The sequence below is a fragment of the Pseudophryne corroboree genome, chromosome 6 (genome assembly GCF_028390025.1).
Source record: "Pseudophryne corroboree isolate aPseCor3 chromosome 6, aPseCor3.hap2, whole genome shotgun sequence".
Lineage (NCBI taxonomy): Eukaryota > Metazoa > Chordata > Amphibia > Anura > Myobatrachidae > Pseudophryne > Pseudophryne corroboree.
In genome coordinates, this window is record NC_086449.1 from 55,477,456 (window position 1) to 55,501,589 (window position 24,134).

A 24,134-nucleotide genomic window follows, 5' to 3' on the forward strand; every position below is an offset into this window, starting at 1 on the left:
ATCAACATCTAGTCTAAATATATATATATGTGACTGGTTATTAATATATATAGTGTCAAAGTTATCTCCCTCTTATATTTGCGTTTATAACTATTGATCTAATAACACTAATATATATATTATTTTGTACAGATATCTACATTGTGCCAATCATGAATTGAAGGCAGGAAAATCAATATGTTTCCTCTGATCTCAATAGTTTTCTATGATGTCAAATATGTAGATCTTGTTCAATCACATTCATTCTCATATCGGATTATGCTTATCTGTTATAATTCACCAGTAATACGTAGTGTGTATAAAGCATGCAGATATTATTCCTCTGCCTGAGAGTTAGCACTCAGTATGCTAGTTGGTGCTTATGTGCTTGTTGTACTTATGGGCAATGCTTAATAGCTTGTAGTTCAGAGGTATACTTATAGCTTTAATAAGATTCCGATACAGTTCCCTGTATTCACATGAGGCATCTATGTTTTAGAATCATGTTGTGTTCACTTGTTGGAGGTGGATAATTGCCTCACTATTAAACTTATAGGCAATACTTGATAGAATACAGTACAGGGGTGCACTTATAGCTTTAATAGGACTTCATCACTGTCTATATACTAGGTATTCATCAATTATATAGGATACTAATACTTCAATTGAGGATGACACTTTTAATAGTAAGGGAATAAATACATCTAAATCGAGGAGGGGAATGTTTTCATTTTATACATACATCCCTCTTTAAATATATAAGTTGCAAGATATTAGTGTATTATACTTTGCACATTGCTAAATACCTTGCTGCTCCTAGAGATATAGGCATACCCCTTTAATTGTGTCAGTTTTTCTTAAGTGGCACAGCCTGTCAGCTGCTACTCATATATTCCTATATCTGTTGCACTGGTTAGTGCTGAATTACTCAGTCACTTGATACTGGTTAGTTTGTATCTTATATGTCTCTAAATGGCTGCCAGGCAGCCTAAGTGATTAACTATGAAACAATGTTGCATTCCTGTCTGTTTGTTATTTTTCAACCTTCAATATCACTGCTGATTTGCTATTTGAGTACACAACATATATCTACTACATTCAGGCAGTCATTATCTATCTATTATACTGCAGCAGAACACTAGTTGTTTGATCTGGTGCTGTCTGAGCCAAGCTATAGCTTGATCTCCTATCTATCTATTAGCTATAACATGAATGCTGATGAAATTGACTGGTCACATTAAACTGGACTGGCTAAACATTTAATTGATATTAGAGCGAGGACATAGACAAAAAGCGGACACACGCTGCCCACACGCGTGTTCCGCCGTTACTCTGACAGCTTCGTCAGGGCTGAACCAGAATGCCTCTCCTGGCATATTATTTAAGCTGTCTTCAGTGTCCAATCAGTGTGGTTTCACATATCACATGTGGTAATTGACCAATCGCTATGCTGCATTTGCGGTCACATGACCCGTGCAGCCAATCACGGAATGCCTCGGTTTCCATGGTAACGGCTCGTAGCCGCATCGCATTCCCGAGTACTACTAATTATCAGTGCCCCTTCCTCAGTATGATTCTAATCATACTGTAGTCCTTGATGTGCTGTATTTAAGTTTAGGGATCTATCCTTCGATCTTTATACTGTCATTACTCCCAATGGATAGCAGGCAGTGAAATTGTTCGTGTATACATTATACATATGTGATCCCGCTCACGTTGTTATTATTCCTATTCAGGTTCGGCGCCAATATCCCCCTGCACTCTGTATATATAATACTGTAATCTCTGGCTATATGAAAGATTCTTTATAAACTGTCTCACACAGTCATCCAGTTTGTAGTAATCACCATTACCTAGGTTTAATAAACCCTATAGATTTAGATTTTATAAGACTGTGGCTCGTGCAATAATAATCATATATGTGAGTAATAATAAATATTATACCGTTAGAAAAATAATAAAAACATATATGCAAATTAAGAGAAAAAAAAAAAAAAATGTATATAGGAAAAATATTTATTATGGTGAGGAGACTATGGAGGAATGTTGGTGAAGTTATCAGTGGCCGGTAAGTATCTATGAAGATTTATTTAAAGATTGTCACGAATTATTATCAGATATGTAGCATTAACCCTTTGTTGAATTTAATAAATCGATTTATACATCAGGATTCATAAATTTGAAATTTCATACTAAATATATTATAACTCATATGTGGGTATTTGGAACTCTTACTGTATGAGATGATTCCCGTACATCACATTAGTATACATATTATAGACACAGTGTTTGATAAAGATGAATACTGGTCAGATATATAATCACTATTGCACATGGGCAAAAATGATACTTAATTCTACATATATTGGACCGCAAGGGCCAGATCACTACCCCGATTGTACAGCGTATGATCAATTGGGAATCTAATATGGAATCACAATAAAAGGTAGGTACATGTTTGTTGAATTATTATAAACCCAACGGGTGATAGAAGAATGAAATTGGCGTGGAAAAAGAGTGTTATGTGAACCCCTGGGATAAAGTGATGGGGATATTGGGAAGTGTAACGTGTGTTAAGACCCCCATAGTAGAAAATCATAAATGAGGAGGGAGAGGGGGAAAGAAAGTGCGACACTTGTGTAATTGTGAATAAATAATCCTACAGATGCTAGTGAAAATGTGGGGGAAGGGGGGAGGGGGGGGAAGGAGCAAGGGAAAACTTTTTTTTTTTTTTTTTTTTTTTTCCCCTAAATATATTATTTAATTATTGTTGATTTTATAAATATCTCTTTGTCTGACTATAAACTGCCAGAGAGTGGATAAAATCAACATCCCCTCAGTGTCTAATGTGACCTGTGTCAGAAAATTTAGGGAATACATCCGTGTTCCAAATATTCCAGTAATAATGATGTCGTGAGTCACTTGTGAATGAAATGTGTGACTGGAATTTAATATAAAGTGATTGACAATTATAATAAAGCTAATGCTTATGTATATCTATAAATATGAACCGGCTTGAAGATGCCCTTGATATCCAGTTCGTCTAGTTACGGACCACATATGGTAAAAATTACCTAGAGCAGGGAGTACTCAAGATGAAAAATAAATTCGACTTTGGAATCATATATGTGATATTCGTTATATGTATATATGTGATCTCAAACCACCCAAATAGGTTTTATAATGACTCTCAAAGAGATTTATACCAAAAAAGGTATATAGCTGTTAGATTCATTGAGTCCATTGGGATATAGACTGTCCAGAAGAAAAATCATTTTGGTCTCAAAGCGTAGTAATTCTTGGTCTAAATCGCCACCGCGTATCCCCAATTGAATATGTTTCAGACCAAAGGCCTTGAGGCCCTTTGGGTCACTATTGTGGTAATTGAGGAAGTGTCGCGCTACAGGTTGTAGGGTTTTGAAGTTGGAGATGTCTTTCTTGGCATTACGTATGCTTCCAATATGCTCAAGAATTCTGACCTTCAAGGGTCTGATGGTTTTCCCTACGTATTTTTTGTGGCAAGGACATTCTAGTTGGTAAACAGTTCCCACAGTTGTACATGTGATCTTGGGGGAGATTGGCCATTTTTTGCCAAACTTATCAAAAAAGTGTTCCGTGGGGACCATGTGCGCGCAGGCTTTACAATTACCACAGGGTGATGAACCCATCGATTTAGACTTCTTGTCAAAGGGTTTGGTCAGATGACTATGCACGAGTTGATCTTTTATGCTCTTGGATCTTCTCCAACTCGCTTGGGGTTTTACGGGTAAGACTAGAGATAGGTCTCTATCTGTCTGAAGCCGATACTTCAGACAGATAGAGACCTATCTCTAGTCTTACCCGTAAAACCCCAAGCGAGTTGGAGAAGATCCAAGAGCATAAAAGATCAACTCGTGCATAGTCATCTGACCAAACCCTTTGACAAGAAGTCTAAATCGATGGGTTCATCACCCTGTGGTAATTGTAAAGCCTGCGCGCACATGGTCCCCACGGAACACTTTTTTGATAAGTTTGGCAAAAAATGGCCAATCTCCCCCAAGATCACATGTACAACTGTGGGAACTGTTTACCAACTAGAATGTCCTTGCCACAAAAAATACGTAGGGAAAACCATCAGACCCTTGAAGGTCAGAATTCTTGAGCATATTGGAAGCATACGTAATGCCAAGAAAGACATCTCCAACTTCAAAACCCTACAACCTGTAGCGCGACACTTCCTCAATTACCACAATAGTGACCCAAAGGGCCTCAAGGCCTTTGGTCTGAAACATATTCAATTGGGGATACGCGGTGGCGATTTAGACCAAGAATTACTACGCTTTGAGACCAAAATGATTTTTCTTCTGGACAGTCTATATCCCAATGGACTCAATGAATCTAACAGCTATATACCTTTTTTGGTATAAATCTCTTTGAGAGTCATTATAAAACCTATTTGGGTGGTTTGAGATCACATATATACATATAACGAATATCACATATATGATTCCAAAGTCGAATTTATTTTTCATCTTGAGTACTCCCTGCTCTAGGTAATTTTTACCATATGTGGTCCGTAACTAGACGAACTGGATATCAAGGGCATCTTCAAGCCGGTTCATATTTATAGATATACATAAGCATTAGCTTTATTATAATTGTCAATCACTTTATATTAAATTCCAGTCACACATTTCATTCACAAGTGACTCACGACATCATTATTACTGGAATATTTGGAACACGGATGTATTCCCTAAATTTTCTGACACAGGTCACATTAGACACTGAGGGGATGTTGATTTTATCCACTCTCTGGCAGTTTATAGTCAGACAAAGAGATATTTATAAAATCAACAATAATTAAATAATATATTTAGGGGGGAAAAAAAAAAAAAAAAAAAAAAAAAAATGTTTTCCCTTGCTCCTTCCCCCCCCCTCCCCCCTTCCCCCACATTTTCACTAGCATCTGTAGGATTATTTATTCACAATTACACAAGTGTCGCACTTTCTTTCCCCCTCTCCCTCCTCATTTATGATTTTCTACTATGGGGGTCTTAACACACGTTACACTTCCCAATATCCCCATCACTTTATCCCAGGGGTTCACATAACACTCTTTTTCCACGCCAATTTCATTCTTCTATCACCCGTTGGGTTTATAATAATTCAACAAACATGTACCTACCTTTTATTGTGATTCCATATTAGATTCCCAATTGATCATACGCTGTACAATCGGGGTAGTGATCTGGCCCTTGCGGTCCAATATATGTAGAATTAAGTATCATTTTTGCCCATGTGCAATAGTGATTATATATCTGACCAGTATTCATCTTTATCAAACACTGTGTCTATAATATGTATACTAATGTGATGTACGGGAATCATCTCATACAGTAAGAGTTCCAAATACCCACATATGAGTTATAATATATTTAGTATGAAATTTCAAATTTATGAATCCTGATGTATAAATCGATTTATTAAATTCAACAAAGGGTTAATGCTACATATCTGATAATAATTCGTGACAATCTTTAAATAAATCTTCATAGATACTTACCGGCCACTGATAACTTCACCAACATTCCTCCATAGTCTCCTCACCATAATAAATATTTTTCCTATATACATTTTTTTTTTTTTTTCTCTTAATTTGCATATATGTTTTTATTATTTTTCTAACGGTATAATATTTATTATTACTCACATATATGATTATTATTGCACGAGCCACAGTCTTATAAAATCTAAATCTATAGGGTTTATTAAACCTAGGTAATGGTGATTACTACAAACTGGATGACTGTGTGAGACAGTTTATAAAGAATCTTTCATATAGCCAGAGATTACAGTATTATATATACAGAGTGCAGGGGGATATTGGCGCCGAACCTGAATAGGAATAATAACAACGTGAGCGGGATCACATATGTATAATGTATACACGAACAATTTCACTGCCTGCTATCCATTGGGAGTAATGACAGTATAAAGATCGAAGGATAGATCCCTAAACTTAAATACAGCACATCAAGGACTACAGTATGATTAGAATCATACTGAGGAAGGGGCACTGATAATTAGTAGTACTCGGGAATGCGATGCGGCTACGAGCCGTTACCATGGAAACCGAGGCATTCCGTGATTGGCTGCACGGGTCATGTGACCGCAAATGCAGCATAGCGATTGGTCAATTACCACATGTGATATGTGAAACCACACTGATTGGACACTGAAGACAGCTTAAATAATATGCCAGGAGAGGCATTCTGGTTCAGCCCTGACGAAGCTGTCAGAGTAACGGCGGAACACGCGTGTGGGCAGCGTGTGTCCGCTTTTTGTCTATGTCCTCGCTCTAATATCAATTAAATGTTTAGCCAGTCCAGTTTAATGTGACCAGTCAATTTCATCAGCATTCATGTTATAGCTAATAGATAGATAGGAGATCAAGCTATAGCTTGGCTCAGACAGCACCAGATCAAACAACTAGTGTTCTGCTGCAGTATAATAGATAGATAATGACTGCCTGAATGTAGTAGATATATGTTGTGTACTCAAATAGCAAATCAGCAGTGATATTGAAGGTTGAAAAATAACAAACAGACAGGAATGCAACATTGTTTCATAGTTAATCACTTAGGCTGCCTGGCAGCCATTTAGAGACATATAAGATACAAACTAACCAGTATCAAGTGACTGAGTAATTCAGCACTAACCAGTGCAACAGATATAGGAATATATGAGTAGCAGCTGACAGGCTGTGCCACTTAAGAAAAACTGACACAATTAAAGGGGTATGCCTATATCTCTAGGAGCAGCAAGGTATTTAGCAATGTGCAAAGTATAATACACTAATATCTTGCAACTTATATATTTAAAGAGGGATGTATGTATAAAATGAAAACATTCCCCTCCTCGATTTAGATGTATTTATTCCCTTACTATTAAAAGTGTCATCCTCAATTGAAGTATTAGTATCCTATATAATTGATGAATACCTAGTATATAGACAGTGATGAAGTCCTATTAAAGCTATAAGTGCACCCCTGTACTGTATTCTATCAAGTATTGCCTATAAGTTTAATAGTGAGGCAATTATCCACCTCCAACAAGTGAACACAACATGATTCTAAAACATAGATGCCTCATGTGAATACAGGGAACTGTATCGGAATCTTATTAAAGCTATAAGTATACCTCTGAACTACAAGCTATTAAGCATTGCCCATAAGTACAACAAGCACATAAGCACCAACTAGCATACTGAGTGCTAACTCTCAGGCAGAGGAATAATATCTGCATGCTTTATACACACTACGTATTACTGGTGAATTATAACAGATAAGCATAATCCGATATGAGAATGAATGTGATTGAACAAGATCTACATATTTGACATCATAGAAAACTATTGAGATCAGAGGAAACATATTGATTTTCCTGCCTTCAATTCATGATTGGCACAATGTAGATATCTGTACAAAATAATATATATATTAGTGTTATTAGATCAATAGTTATAAACGCAAATATAAGAGGGAGATAACTTTGACACTATATATATTAATAACCAGTCACATATATATATATTTAGACTAGATGTTGATAAAAATTATCAGACTGGTGTACGATTAAGAGCAACGATAGATATTAGGACATAGGAACAAATACGCGGACACACTTTTTAATCTTTAATCACATTCTTTATTTTCATTTGCACTGAGTATATGTTGTATATGTCTTGATTTTAACCTCTATGTTTCGTCCATACTCATATGTTTGTGTGTTAGTTATTGTCACACTTTTTTTAAATAAACACCAATAAAAGTTATATTTTAAGAAAAATTTCTGACGGATGTGACAACCAGGTCATTCCCCTCTTTGTGCATCGACAATACAGCCTTTTTCTCTCTCCCTATATGCATATACAAAAGGATCAATATATGAGTATATATGTACATACTATTATACATAATTGTCTATTACTGGTCATAGGTATATATATAATTATATATATATATATATATATAGAAAGAGACTAGTATATATATTCTAATAACTTATATGACTTGAACTGAATGGAATATCCCTGGTGATATAGGGGAAGAGTGAGAGGTAATACTACAGCAGGACACTGTTGGTGAGGTAACCTTTGGATCTGACAATGGATTGAAATAGGGAGGGTACCTGATTGGAGGATGTAGTGCCTGGAATACACCTGGGAACATGTCTATACATGTGCCTCACGAGACCTCGGCGGGAAGAACACCTTCACGCGACCCTGATGGCAGCTGTATAAATAGAAGAGCCAGACACCAGAAATTGCATTGGACCGGGTGCGCAGCCATGGGAGCGGTTTCCCCTCTTCTGCGCTGCTGATTAGAGCTATGATGATCAGCGGGCGTGAGAGGAGAGGGATCCGTAACTACTGGTGGTAGTGCACTGAGGAGCGCTATCCCCCCTGCACTTGCCGGCGCGTCAAGAGAGTGGAGACCGGGAGGCGGAGACTTCCGGAAGCGGACAGCATCACTGTAAGGAGGAGCGGCACCAAGAGTGACAGCAAGGGGGAGCGCTGAGACAACCCAGATGGCAGCGACAGCTCGATAGGCGGAGCGGCACAAAGAGTGACAGGCTGGGGGAGTGCTGAAGCACCAAGGGAGGAGGAAACACCTCCAGAGGCAGAGTCTCATCTAGCGGCAGCATCCAGACAAAGCGCCGGCCAGTACTAAGAGACTTCTTCTGTCAGGTCAGAACATTGCCTATAAGTACCACCAGCCGTGCTAAGAGCCTGCCTATCGGGGAGCCTCATAGAAAGAAAAACTAAAGCTTCACTGCCCACCAATGAGAGGGACAGAGGGGAGTGGCTACACTTCAAATCTTCCTGCTATTGACAGGAGTCAATAGCGAAAACGTCTCAGGTCTGTGTAACCCTGCACTTAACATTGTACCCACATGCCACAGGGAGATTTATTAATAGAGGCATATGTATAGCCCATATAACAATACAGTATATTCTACCAGCAAGGAAAGTGTAGAATTATTATTTCCATTTGGAATAGTATTGACTTTGTCAGAGACTGAGCACCTAATATAAATCGCAGGAGGCTTACAGTTTACAGCACAGGCAGCATCCAGGTTGATTGTTCATGGGAGACAATTAACTAGTATTTATCTTATTTCCAGAAGAGGAATATAATATTACATTCATATAGACTGTTACCTCCTTATATTATCAAATTAATCCCTGGATGATTGAAAGACTGTATTAAGGCAGTACAGGAACAAAGCATATAGTGACATCTGGAGGATATTGCTGGTATAATCTCAGTCCAAACACACATATTACCAGATTGCTTAGTCTCAGTGGATACAAAGTAATAATCTTACTACTCTGGGAAACTACTTGGATACAAGCAACTATAAATATTTCATAACAACTAAGATTGTTTCAGTTTACTACCAGGATTTGGAGTACTTTTCATGAGACCTAAATTGAGTTCATTGTTTACCAATATACCGGAAAATAATTACATACATACATTATATATATATATATATGGAGAAAAGCTGGCGGCACTCACAGGACTTAATACAGCAGTAATATTACGGCAAACAAGCCTTGAATAGATCAACGTTTCAGTTTTAATCAAAAAACTTTCGTCAGGATACAGCAATGTACATAAACACATACCTTTATAGACAAACCACAGTGCTGACTCATGGTCCCGGAGCCGCGGCCGAGGTGAGTGACGTCACTTCCGCTGCGACCAGTGTGAAGACTACAACACCGTCAGCCGTTGCTAGGAGACCCAAACAAACAAAATTGTGAGGCTAAACACCATGTGACACACCTCTACCAATTAGTGACCAACAATAAGATAAAAAATATCGGAGAGAGACTGCCAATGAGCTATACGCTTTAAATATAGGAGAAACAATTGCTGGTAAGCATATATTAAATATATAATGAAATTCCGGACCAAACTAAGGTAACAACCTAGTCTGCGTGCGTTTAAGCTTCAAAGGTGTCTGACAGAGGTCATCAAGACAAACAGCCTGAAATTACCACATATGCAAGGTGTCCACAGGTATAAGCTGCGCCGCATAAGAAAATAATTAACTGAGAATACAATAAAGTGTACTAAAGTCTCTGCACGACCTGTATCTATTTGTTATACTACACAAATCAAATGGTTACATGAAACAATTCCAAGAAATATATTCGTTGAGGCCCGCTGGTGAAACTGTATTCAATTTATGGATCCAGCGCGTCTCCAAACGAAGGAGTTGCTTTCCCCTATCTCCCCCTCTAATGTTCATGGGGACATGATCAATAATTTTATATTTAAGAGAGGACAGATTATGCTGATGTGATTTAAAATGTCTCGCAACTGGCTGGTCTTGGTTACCACCCTCCAGTGCCTGTCTAATGGCCATTCTGTGTGTGGCCATCCTCTCTTTAAACGTACATGTAGTTTTTCCTATGTAAAAAAGTCCGCAGGGACATCGGATGTAGTAGATGACATATCTGGTGCTGCATGTCAGAATGTGTTTGATGGGAATACGGACTCCCGAATGTGGATGGTAGAAGTCTTTGCCGGTTTCCATATAACTGCATGTTATGCAGCCAGTGCATCTATAACATCCTGGTTTACGACTTAGGAAATGAGACTGTCCAATATTTTTGGTAGAAATATCATTTCTCACAAGAAGATCTTTCAGATTCTTATTCCTGGTAAAACTTGGTAAAATTTTGGTCTTATTGGCAAACTGTAGGTCTGGATCAAGCGCTACTACTGGCCAAAGTTCTTTTGCAGTTTTGATGATGGTAGTACTGCGAGGATGATACTCTTGCACAAAAACATGCTTCTTAACAAGAGCATTTTTAGCCACCGTCGGGTGTTAATAACTGAGACCTAGGGATGGCTAATGCTTTCTGTTTTGCCAATTGCAAATCTGTATATTTATATCCACGTTGTAGAAACTGTAGAATCATAGCATCAATGTCTGCTATGGCATTCTCTTGTACATCTGAAATTCTACAGACTCTTAGGAATTGTGAAAATGGCAGACCTCTGATACAAGCAGGGGGATGTTGGCTCTGTGCGTGTAAATATGTATTACGATCTGTGGGCTTTTTGTACAGGCATGTATGAATTTTACCCTGTTCTAATGAGATGTTCACATCTAGGTAGTGGACCTGTGTGTCACTGATATCCCAGGTAAATTTGATGGTAGGGTCCAGAGTGTTAATATGGGACAAATGTAGATCTAACTGATGTTTGGTGCCTGTCCAAATAAGCAACAAATCATCTATGTAACGTGTGATCCATAGAAGATCACCAGAGACTTCACTGTTGAAGAAAATCAATTCTTGTTCAATTTTGAACATATAGATGTTCGCCAGCGACGGAGAGACGCAAGATCCCATCGCGCAACCCCGCCGCTGGCGAAACCATCTGTTGTCAAATAGAAAATAATTTCGTTTTAATGTCAGATTCAACAATGTCAAGAAAAAGGTCAGATCGGGTCCAGTATACATGGGATTATCAGTGAGAAAAAGTTTAACTGCCTGTATGCCCGCATCTTGCGGAATGTTGGTATATAGAGAAACAACATCTAGCGTACATAGTATGCTGTTGTCAGGAACTGGTGAAAGGAGAGCGAGCTTGTTAATCAGAGTGGTGGAGTCTTTAAGAAACATGTCATGTGATTGAATGAGTGGTTGAAGGTATGAATCTAAATACTGAGAGATTTTGTAATATATGGAGTCTCGGGCCACCCTGTGTAGGATCACCCTGTAGGGCCTCATACACATTCTCATCCTGCAATTGTGAATAAATCTCTCTCTTATAATCAATAAGATTTTGTACCACTATCCCCCCTCCCTTGTCTGCCGGGCGAATGACCAAATTTCGGTCATTCCTCAGGTCATGTATAGCCTGTCGTTCCTCCTGAGATAAGTTGTTACGTGAGGGTAACTTCTGTTTAATGTGTGCTGAAACAGCACGATCTAAGGTTCTTGAAAAGCTTTTAATAGATAGATTATTCGACGGAGGGTCGAATCTAGATTTACTTTTAATACATGCGGGTATAGGGGTATTTGCAGACAGTGCAGTGGGAGGTGATTTTTCAAAATGTTCTTTAATTCGTAATGAACGGGCAAATTTATAAGAGTCAATTTTCCATTGGATATCGTTAAAAGGTGCTGAGGGCACAAACGATAACCCTTTACTGAGTACCGACATTTCTGCAGAGTTAAGGACACGGTTGGATAAGTTAAAGACAGCTGTTACTTGCGTCCTTTTGGCTTCTTTGGCCCGGTCCCTCTGCCCTTGCCCGCCGCGCCTCGTGCGGGTCCGGTATTGTCTTCGCGCTGCGCGCGGGTGCGAACTCCTAAAGGGGGTTTCCCAGATTTTGAAGAGATATGGTCATCAATTTCACTCTGAGAGGTGTACTCAGCACTAGAGGAGTCCGTGTCTAGCGGTCTAAATCTCCTATGTGGCTGTCGAAGGCGGCTGCGAGTATTGCCACCTGGATTTTGTGCCCATAGGTAAAGCTGCTAGTTCCGAAACTCTCCTATCCGAAGCTAAGGCTGTATAAAATGATGCATTGGAGACACTGAGCAAATCTTTTTCTGTGTTCAAATTTCTACTTAATGTAGGGATCAATGTAATGATCTTCTCATATACAAAAGGATCAATATATGAGTGTATATATGTACATACTATTATACATAATTGTCTATTACTGGTCATAGGTATATATATAATTATATATATATAGAAAGAGACTAGTATATATATTCTAATAACTTATATGACTTGAACTGAATGGAATATCCCTGGTGATATAGGGGAAGAGTGAGAGGTAATACTACAGCAGGACACTGTTGGTGAGGTAACCTTTGGATCTGACAATGGATTGAAATAGGGAGGGTACCTGATTGGAGGATGTAGTGCCTGGAATACACCTGGGAACATGTCTATACATGTGCCTCACGAGACCTCGGCGGGAAGAACACCTTCACGCGACCCTGATGGCAGCTGTATAAATAGAAGAGCCAGACACCTGAAATTGCATTGGACCGGGTGCGCAGCCATGGGAGCGGTTTCCCCTCTTCTGCGCTGCTGATTAGAGCTATGATGATCAGCGGGCGTGAGAGGAGAGGGATCCGTAACTACTGGTGGTAGTGCACTGAGGAGCGCTATCCCCCCTGCACTTGCCGGCGCGTCAAGAGAGCGGAGACCGGGAGGCGGAGACTTCCGGAAGCGGACAGCATCACTGTAAGGAGGAGCGGCACCAAGAGTGACAGCAAGGGGGAGCGCTGAGACAACCCAGATGGCAGCGACAGCTCGATAGGCGGAGCGGCACAAAGAGTGACAGGCTGGGGGAGTGCTGAAGCACCAAGGGAGGAGGAAACACCTCCAGAGGCAGAGTCTCATCTAGCGGCAGCATCCAGACAAAGCGCCGGCCAGTACTAAGAGACTTCTTCTGTCAGGTCAGAACATTGCCTATAAGTACCACCAGCCGTGCTAAGAGCCTGCCTATCGGGGAGCCTCATAGAAAGAAAAACTAAAGCTTCACTGCCCACCAATGAGAGGGACAGAGGGGAGTGGCTACACTTCAAATCTTCCTGCTATTGACAGGAGTCAATAGCGAAAACGTCTCAGGTCTGTGTAACCCTGCACTTAACATTGTACCCACATGCCACAGGGAGATTTATTAATAGAGGCATATGTATAGCCCATATAACAATACAGTATATTCTACCAGCAAGGAAAGTGTAGAATTATTATTTCCATTTGGAATAGTATTGACTTTGTCAGAGACTGAGCACCTAATATAAATCGCAGGAGGCTTACAGTTTACAGCACAGGCAGCATCCAGGTTGATTGTTCATGGGAGACAATTAACTAGTATTTATCTTATTTCCAGAAGAGGAATATAATATTACATTCATATAGACTGTTACCTCCTTATATTATCAAATTAATCCCTGGATGATTGAAAGACTGTATTAAGGCAGTACAGGAACAAAGCATATAGTGACATCTGGAGGATATTGCTGGTATAATCTCAGTCCAAACACACATATTACCAGATTGCTTAGTCTCAGTGGATACAAAGTAATAATCTTACTACTCTGGGAAACTACTTGGATACAAGTAACTATAAATATTTCATAACAACTAAGATTGTTTCAGTTTACTACCAGGATTTGGAGTACTTTTCATGAGACCTAAATTGAGTTCATTGTTTACCAATATACCGGAAAATAATTACATACATACATTATATATATATATATATATGGAGAAAAGCTGGCGGCACTCACAGGACTTAATACAGCAGTAATATTACGGCAAACAAGCCTTGAATAGATCAACGTTTCAGTTTTAATCAAAAAACTTTCGTCAGGATACAGCAATGTACATAAACACATACCTTTATAGACAAACCACAGTGCTGACTCATGGTCCCGGAGCCGCGGCCGAGGTGAGTGACGTCACTTCCGCTGCGACCAGTGTGAAGACTACAACACCGTCAGCCGTTGCTAGGAGACCCAAACAAACAAAATTGTGAGGCTAAACACCATGTGACACACCTCTACCAATTAGTGACCAACAATAAGATAAAAAATATCGGAGAGAGACTGCCAATGAGCTATACGCTTTAAATATAGGAGAAACAATTGCTGGTAAGCATATATTAAATATATAATGAAATTCCGGACCAAACTAAGGTAACAACCTAGTCTGCGTGCGTTTAAGCTTCAAAGGTGTCTGACAGAGGTCATCAAGACAAACAGCCTGAAATTACCACATATGCAAGGTGTCCACAGGTATAAGCTGCGCCGCATAAGAAAATAATTAACTGAGAATACAATAAAGTGTACTAAAGTCTCTGCACGACCTGTATCTATTTGTTATACTACACAAATCAAATGGTTACATGAAACAATTCCAAGAAATATATTCGTTGAGGCCCACTGGTGAAACTGTATTCAATTTATGGATCCAGCGCGTCTCCAAACGAAGGAGTTGCTTTCCCCTATCTCCCCCTCTAATGTTCATGGGGACATGATCAATAATTTTATATTTAAGAGAGGACAGATTATGCTGATGTGATTTAAAATGTCTTGCAACTGGCTGGTCTTGGTTACCACCCTCCAGTGCCTGTCTAATGGCCATTCTGTGTGTGGCCATCCTCTCTTTAAACGTACATGTAGTTTTTCCTATGTAAAAAAGTCCGCAGGGACATCGGATGTAGTAGATGACATATCTGGTGCTGCATGTCAGAATGTGTTTGATGGGAATACGGACTCCCGAATGTGGATGGTAGAAGTCTTTGCCGGTTTCCATATAACTGCATGTTATGCAGCCAGTGCATCTATAACATCCTGGTTTACGACTTAGGAAATGAGACTGTCCAATATTTTTGGTAGAAATATCATTTCTCACAAGAAGATCTTTCAGATTCTTATTCCTGGTAAAACTTGGTAAAATTTTGGTCTTATTGGCAAACTGTAGGTCTGGATCAAGCGCTACTACTGGCCAAAGTTCTTTTGCAGTTTTGATGATGGTAGTACTGCGAGGATGATACTCTTGCACAAAAACATGCTTCTTAACAAGAGCATTTTTAGCCACCGTCGGTGTTAATAACTGAGACCTAGGGATGGCTAATGCTTTCTGTTTTGCCAATTGCAAATCTGTATATTTATATCCACGTTGTAGAAACTGTAGAATCATAGCATCAATGTCTGCTATGGCATTCTCTTGTACATCTGAAATTCTACAGACTCTTAGGAATTGTGAAAATGGCAGACCTCTGATACAAGCAGGGGGATGTTGGCTCTGTGCGTGTAAATATGTATTACGATCTGTGGGCTTTTTGTACAGGCATGTATGAATTTTACCCTGTTCTAATGAGATGTTCACATCTAGGTAGTGGACCTGTGTGTCACTGATATCCCAGGTAAATTTGATGGTAGGGTCCAGAGTGTTAATATGGGACAAATGTAGATCTAACTGATGTTTGGTGCCTGTCCAAATAAGCAACAAATCATCTATGTAACGTGTGATCCATAGAAGATCACCAGAGACTTCACTGTTGAAGAAAATCAATTCTTGTTCAATTTTGAACATATAGATGTTTGCCAGCGACGGAGAGACGCAATATCCCATCGCGCAACCCCGCCGCTGGCGAAACCATCTGTTGTCAAATAGAAAATAATTTCGTTTTAATGTCAGATTCAACAATGTCAAGAAAAAGGTCAGATCGGGTCCAGTATACATGGGATTATCAGTGAGAAAAAGTTTAACTGCCTGTATGCCCGCATCTTGCGGAATGTTGGTATATAGAGAAACAACATCTAGCGTACATAGTATGCTGTTGTCAGGAACTGGTGAAAGGAGAGCGAGCTTGTTAATCAGAGTGGTGGAGTCTTTAAGAAACATGTCATGTGATTGAATGAGTGGTTGAAGGTATGAATCTAAATACTGAGAGATTTTGTAATATATGTAGTCTCGGGCCGCAATAATGGGCCGACCTGGGGGACAGGTGGAGTTTTTGTGCAACTTAGGAATGGTATATAGTACAGGTGCAACTGGGAAATCTTGAAGTAAATTGCGACTTATTTGTGCTGTAATAATGCCATTATCAACTGCTTGTTTCATGATGGACTCTAACTCCTCTTTTCTTGGAATTGTTTCATGTAACCATTTGATTTGTGTAGTATAACAAATAGATACAGGTCGTGCAGAGACTTTAGTACACTTTATTGTATTCTCAGTTAATTATTTTCTTATGCGGCGCAGCTTATACCTGTGGACACCTTGCATATGTGGTAATTTCAGGCTGTTTGTCTTGATGACCTCTGTCAGACACCTTTGAAGCTTAAACGCACGCAGACTAGGTTGTTACCTTAGTTTGGTCCGGAATTTCATTATATATTTAATATATGCTTACCAGCAATTGTTTCTCCTATATTTAAAGCGTATAGCTCATTGGCAGTCTCTCTCCGATATTTTTTATCTTATTGTTGGTCACTAATTGGTAGAGGTGTGTCACATGGTGTTTAGCCTCACAATTTTGTTTGTTTGGGTCTCCTAGCAACGGCTGACGGTGTTGTAGTCTTCACACTGGTCGCAGCGGAAGTGACGTCACTCACCTCGGCCGCGGCTCCGGGACCATGAGTCAGCACTGTGGTTTGTCTATAAAGGTATGTGTTTATGTACATTGCTGTATCCTGACGAAAGTTTTTTGATTAAAACTGAAACGTTGATCTATTCAAGGCTTGTTTGCCGTAATATTACTGCTGTATTAAGTCCTGTGAGTGCCGCCAGCTTATCTCCATTTACATATTCCACTTTTAGTGGTAAGGAGGGCACCCAGGCACCTACTTACCTGTTTGACGGAGTGCCAGCCATTACAGAGACTTTGCATGTGTTCCTGTATTGTGGATCGGATTGGACCGGTGCTCATCTACAGGAACTCGGCGAGGCACCCACTTCGTTTTTCTTGCTACAGTCAAGGCTCCGTTCTACAGACTGTTTAGTCTGACAGAATTGACATTTTATTCACGTTGGTGTTATGTCACAGGAGGAGACCACCCCCCAAGTGAGCGGATTCAGGAATATTTCTTTACCACACGGGGAGACCCTCAGCTTCTCAGACGCAGAAGCCAATTCCATTTATTTCAAAGAAAATTTACACACATCAGGAGGAGATCTATCATCAGAACAGATATACCATGAATTACTTCGCCTAAAGAAGAAAGAGGTCGATTATTTTATGCATGGCGTCACACTCTCGGATTATCACCGCATGAAACAAATTCCGAGAGGTTTTCGGGTTAAAAACATTCCCACCATTGGGAAAAATAACCCTGAATTTTGCAGGAGGTGGGTGGCTGTACTGAATAAGTGCAGCTACGATCTCATCTTATTGGTGATTGAAGAATCATCCAGAGAATTAAATTCCATCAAATCTAAAATCACTACCTTTGAATCCCTGCACAAAGATAGCCTCATTCGTGACGTGGACACCGATTGGCTATCAAAACTCAGCGAACAAGTGGACACGTATAAACGTAATTTGGTGAAATATAAAAGGGAAAAACTTACTAAAGTGCAACGCGACTATCAGGAATGTAACGTGTACCTATGGGCACAAAATCCAGGTGGCAATACTCGCAGCCGCCTTCGACAGCCACATAGGAGATTTAGACCGCTAGACACGGACTCCTCTAGTGCTGAGTACACCTCTCAGAGTGAAATTGATGACCATATCTCTTCAAAATCTGGGAAACCCCCTTTAGGAGTTCGCACCCGCGCGCAGCGCGAAGACAATACCGGACCCGCACGAGGCGCGGCGGGCAAGGGCAGAGGGACCGGGCCAAAGAAGCCAAAAGGACGCAAGTAACAGCTGTCTTTAACTTATCCAACCGTGTCCTTAACTCTGCAGAAATGTCGGTACTCAGTAAAGGGTTATCGTTTGTGCCCTCAGCACCTTTTAACGATATCCAATGGAAAATTGACTCTTATAAATTTGCCCGTTCATTACGAATTAAAGAACATTTTGAAAAATCACCTCCCACTGCACTGTCTGCAAATACCCCTATACCCGCATGTATTAAAAGTAAATCTAGATTCGACCCTCCGTCGAATAATCTATCTATTAAAAGCTTTTCAAGAACCTTAGATCGTGCTGTTTCAGCACACATTAAACAGAAGTTACCCTCACGTAACAACTTATCTCAGGAGGAACGACAGGCTATACATGACCTGAGGAATGACCGAAATTTGGTCATTCGCCCGGCAGACAAGGGAGGGGGGATAGTGGTACAAAATCTTATTGATTATAAGAGAGAGATTTATTCACAATTGCAGGATGAGAATGTGTATGAGGCCCTACAGGGTGATCCTACACAGGGTGGCCCGAGACTCCATATATTACAAAATCTCTCAGTATTTAGATTCATACCTTCAACCACTCATTCAATCACATGACATGTTTCTTAAAGACTCCACCACTCTGATTAACAAGCTCGCTCTCCTTTCACCAGTTCCTGACAACAGCATACTATGTACGCTAGATGTTGTTTCTCTATATACCAACATTCCGCAAGATGCGGGCATACAGGCAGTTAAACTTTTTCTCACTGATAATCCCATGTATACTGGACCCGATCTGACCTTTTTCTTGACATTGTTGAATCTGACATTAAAACGAAATTATTTTCTATTTGACAACAGATGGTTTCGCCAGCGGCGGGGTTGCGCGATGGGATCTTGCGTCTCTCCGTCGCTGGCGAACATCTATATGTTCAAAATTGAACAAGAATTGATTTTCTTCAACAGTGAAGTCTCTGGTGATCTTCTATGGATCACACGTTACATAGATGATTTGTTGCTTATTTGGACAGGCACCAAACATCAGTTAGATCTACATTTGTCCCATATTAACACTCTGGACCCTACCATCAAATTTACCTGGGATATCAGTGACACACAGGTCCACTACCTAGATGTGAACATCTCATTAGAACAGGGTAAAATTCATACATGCCTGTACAAAAAGCCCACAGATCGTAATACATATTTACACGCACAGAGCCAACATCCCCCTGCTTGTATCAGAGGTCTGCCATTTTCACAATTCCTAAGAGTCTGTAGAATTTCAGATGTACAAGAGAATGCCATAGCAGACATTGATGCTATGATTCTACAGTTTCTACAACGTGGATATAAATATACAGATTTGCAATTGGCAAAACAGAAAGCATTAGCCATCCCTAGGTCTCAGTTATTAACACCCGACGGTGGCTAAAAATGCTCTTGTTAAGAAGCATGTTTTTGTGCAAGAGTATCATCCTCACAGTACTACCATCATCAAAACTGCAAAAGAACTTTGGCCAGTAGTAGCGCTTGATCCAGACCTACAGTTTGCCAATAAGACCAAAATTTTACCAAGTTTTACCAGGAATAAGAATCTGAAAGATCTTCTTGTGAGAAATGATATTTCTACCAAAAATACTGGACAGTCTCATTTCCTAAGTCGTAAACCAGGATGTTATAGATGCACTGGCTGCATAACATGCAGTTATATGGAAACCGGCAAAGACTTCTACCATCCACATTCGGGAGTCCGTATTCCCATCAAACACATTCTGACATGCAGCACCAGATATGTCATCTACTACATCCGATGTCCCTGCGGACTTTTTTACATAGGAAAAACTACATGTACGTTTAAAGAGAGGATGGCCACACACAGAATGGCCATTAGACAGGCACTGGAGGGTGGTAACCAAGACCAGCCAGTTGCGAGACATTTTAAATCACATCAGCATAATCTGTCCTCTCTTAAATATAAAATTATTGATCATGTCCCCATGAACATTAGAGGGGGAGATAGGGGAAAGCAACTCCTTCGTTTGGAGACGCGCTGGATCCATAAATTGAATACAGTTTCACCAGCGGGCCTCAACGAATATATTTCTTGGAATTGTTTCATGTAACCATTTGATTTGTGTAGTATAACAAATAGATACAGGTCGTGCAGAGACTTTAGTACACTTTATTGTATTCTCAGTTAATTATTTTCTTATGCGGCGCAGCTTATACCTGTGGACACCTTGCATATGTGGTAATTTCAGGCTGTTTGTCTTGATGACCTCTGTCAGACACCTTTGGAGCTTAAACGCACGCAGACTAGGTTGTTACCTTAGTTTGGTCCGGAATTTCATTATATATTTAATATATGCTTACCAGCAATTGTTTCTCCTATATTTAAAGCGTATAGCTCATTGGCAGTCTCTCTCCGATATTTTTTATCTTATTGTTGGTCACTAATTGGTAGAGGTGTGTCACATGGTGTTTAGCCTCACAATTTTGTTTGTTTGGGTCTCCTAGCAACGGCTGACGGTGTTGTAGTCTTCACACTGGTCGCAGCGGAAGTGACGTCACTCACCTCGGCCGCGGCTCCGGGACCATGAGTCAGCACTGTGGTTTGTCTATAAAGGTATGTGTTTATGTACATTGCTGTATCCTGACGAAAGTTTTTTGATTAAAACTGAAACGTTGATCTATTCAAGGCTTGTTTGCCGTAATATTACTGCTGTATTAAGTCCTGTGAGTGCCGCCAGCTTTTCTCCATTTACATATTCCACTTTTAGTGGTAAGGAGGGCACCCAGGCACCTACTTACCTGTTTGACGGAGTGCCAGCCATTACAGAGACTTATATATATATATACACATACATACATACATACATACATACATACATACATACACACACACACATACATACACACACACACACACACACACACGCATATATATATATATATATATATATTTATTTACATCCTATATTATCAGCCGGCTTCTTCAAAGGTGTAATACAAGACACATATATATAAAGAGATATTTTAATCAACTAAAAGACTTAAATGGCCAATTATATTTAATATGTTGTATTGAGTTATATTATTATATGTAATATTGTAATGTGTAAATTTCAGAGTTTAAAAGGATGTAGCATTACTCATAAGCAATGAAGTATTGTAGTCTGAAAGCACATACAAGTAAAGTGTATGAAACAAAGTAGTTAGATATTGATGTTAGTATAGAGAGGCTATATTTAATAAGTATATCCTGGTATATAAATAAAAAATATATAGGTTGAGTATCCCATATCCAAATATTCCGAAATACGGAATATTCCGAAATACGGACTTTTTTGAGTGAAAGTGAGATAGTGAAAACTTTGTTTTTTGATGGCTCAATGTACACAAACTATGTTTAATACACAAAGTTATTAAAAATATTGTATTAAATGACTTTCAGGCTGTGTGTATAAGGTGTATATGAAACATAAATGAATTGTGTGACTGTAGACACACTTTGTTTGATGCACAAAATTATAAAAAATATTGGCTAAAATTACCTTCAGGCTGTGTGTATAAGGTATATATGATACATAAATGTATTCTGTGCTTAGATTTAGGTCCCATTGCCATGATATCTCATTATGGTATGCAATTATTCCAAACTACGGAAAAATCCCATATCCAAAATACCTCCGGTCCCAAGCATTTTGGATAAGGGATACTCAACCTGTATATCTATTAGCAAAGTATATGTTTCTTGAATACAGTATTTTATCTTGAATACTTTAATCTATGATAAAATGCAGTAAAGTTTATTACCTACAAGAATGTCGGCTTATTGAGAGTGAACTTACCTGGATATTACGAGGATAGTCGTGGATCCCGATAAAGAAGGTAATAGACTTCAGCACCTGTAAAATAATAAATAACACATATAAGGTTTCCCAAACTGATCCTATACCCTAGGTTAATACCTACCAAAAGTTTGGGTGGAGGCACTTAAAATAAAGTAACAGAAAGGGTTACATATTGGAGGCACTGAGCTGAGATACGAATAAATAGATAAAAATGGAGATCAGTGGAGAAGATATCTATAGCTGGTGTAGAAGTAAGGGAGTAGATGTACAGAAAAGTGTGAGTATTCTGGGAAATTTTGTTGATGTGATAGAAGACGATATTATTAATGAAATAAAAAAAATGTATGGAATGAAACAACCGCATATTGTAGATAAGTGGAAAGATGTTAATGATGAGCTATGTGCCATTTTAATAAGTAATGACAATCAGCTAGATGCGTCAGTAATCCCAGCTAACATCTTAATAGAAAGGATACCTGGTAGGAGATTGCAAGTGAGGTGGCCAGTGGACAAATATGTAGATGAAGGAGAGAAAGCCAAAATGAAAGTACATAGTAAAGTTGAGAGTACTAGCGCAGGATGTTTCCATAATACTAGTAATACATCCGAAGAAACATCCATGGGTGAAGTAAAAATAGATCCACAAGTTGAGAATGTAATGGATAAAGTTGTTAGCCATTTCGAAAGATGGCATTACGAAGGGGGATATAGAAGACTAAGGATATTTTCTGGGGTAATTCCCGTTCCAACTGGGGAAGAGAGCTATGATGTATGGAGGGAGGCGGCAGTGCAACATTCCGAGGAGTGGAGGTGTCCAGAGCATATTAAAAAACAGAAAATTGTGGAGAGCTTAAGAGGACCAGCGATGGGGATCATTCATGCTACTAGGAGAAGTAATTCCCAGGCTACATTTAAAGACTATTTTGAGGCTCTGGACTATTCTTTTGGTACATTAGAAGATGTGGGAGATCTGCTGTCTCGATTAAATCAGACTTACCAAGAACCTACCGAAACCCTCACCAGTTATATATACCGCTTAGACAAAATTATTTACAAATTGTTAGATAAAGGAGGGATTAATCCCCCAGAAATTGATACAATGCGACTAAAGTATATATTGAGAGGAGCTATGACCACCAATCCTGTAGCTCAAAGATTAAGGTGTAATCTGTCCAGGGACCCTCCTCCTACTTTAGGAGAATTGATAAGAGAAGTTAAATTGGAAGAAGTGCAAATTGAAAACCGAGAAAAAAATATCAAACGAGTCAAAGTTATTGTTCCTACTTTGCAAAGGTGTTTGACCCCGACCAAGTAGCTGCTCGGCACAACTGTACTGCCGAGAGCCCTCGGGCAGCCGCCCAAGAAGAGCCCACCTTCCTAGTGGAATGGGCCTTAACAGATTTTGGTAACGTCAATCCTGCCGTAGAATGCGCCTGCTGAATCGTGTTACAGATCCAGCGAGCAACAGTCTGCTTAGATGCAGGAGCACCAAGCTTGTTGGCAGCATAAAGGATAAACAGAGCCTCTGTTTTCCTAACACGAGCCGTAAATTTTCAAAGCCCTGACCACATCAAGTGACTCGGAATCCTCCAAGTCACGCGTAGCCACAGGCACGACAATAGGTTGGTTTAAATGAAAGGATGAGACCACCTTTGGTAGGAATTGAGGACAAGTCCGCAATTCCGCCCTATCCATATGAAAAACCAGATAAGGGCTTTTATGTGATAAAGCTGCTAGTTCCGAAACTCTCCTATCCGAAGCTAAGGCCAACAACATGACCACCTTCCAAGTGAGATATTTTAACTCCACCATTTTGAGTGGTTCAAACCAATGTGACTTAAGGAAACTTAACACCACGTTAAGGTCCCAAGGCGCCACTGTAGGTACAAAAGGAGGCTGAATATGCAGTACTGTC

At 39.5% G+C, this 24,134-nt stretch overlaps 2 protein-coding genes across 2 annotated transcripts in view; one reads left to right on the forward strand and one right to left on the reverse strand.

Moving 5' to 3' along the window:
* LOC134936109 (zinc finger protein 260-like) overlaps positions 1 to 24,134 on the reverse strand; it is an 85,407-nt gene that overhangs the window by 43,742 nt on the left and 17,531 nt on the right. Inside the window, exon 2 of the mRNA XM_063931021.1 lies at positions 22,217 to 22,273. The gene's annotated coding sequence lies outside the window, so the exon portion shown is untranslated. The remainder of the gene's footprint in view (positions 1 to 22,216; positions 22,274 to 24,134) is intronic.
* Positions 22,431 to 23,534, forward strand: LOC134934241 (paraneoplastic antigen Ma2-like). Its single transcript, XM_063929720.1, has one exon. It carries the CDS (start codon positions 22,431 to 22,433, stop codon positions 23,532 to 23,534), a length of 1,104 nt encoding a protein of 367 aa, XP_063785790.1.

Coding starts and splice junctions, on each gene's coding strand:
- LOC134934241 (XM_063929720.1), top strand. CDS start 22,431: ATGGAGATCAGTGGAGAAGATATCTATAGCTGGTGTAGAAGTAAGGGA.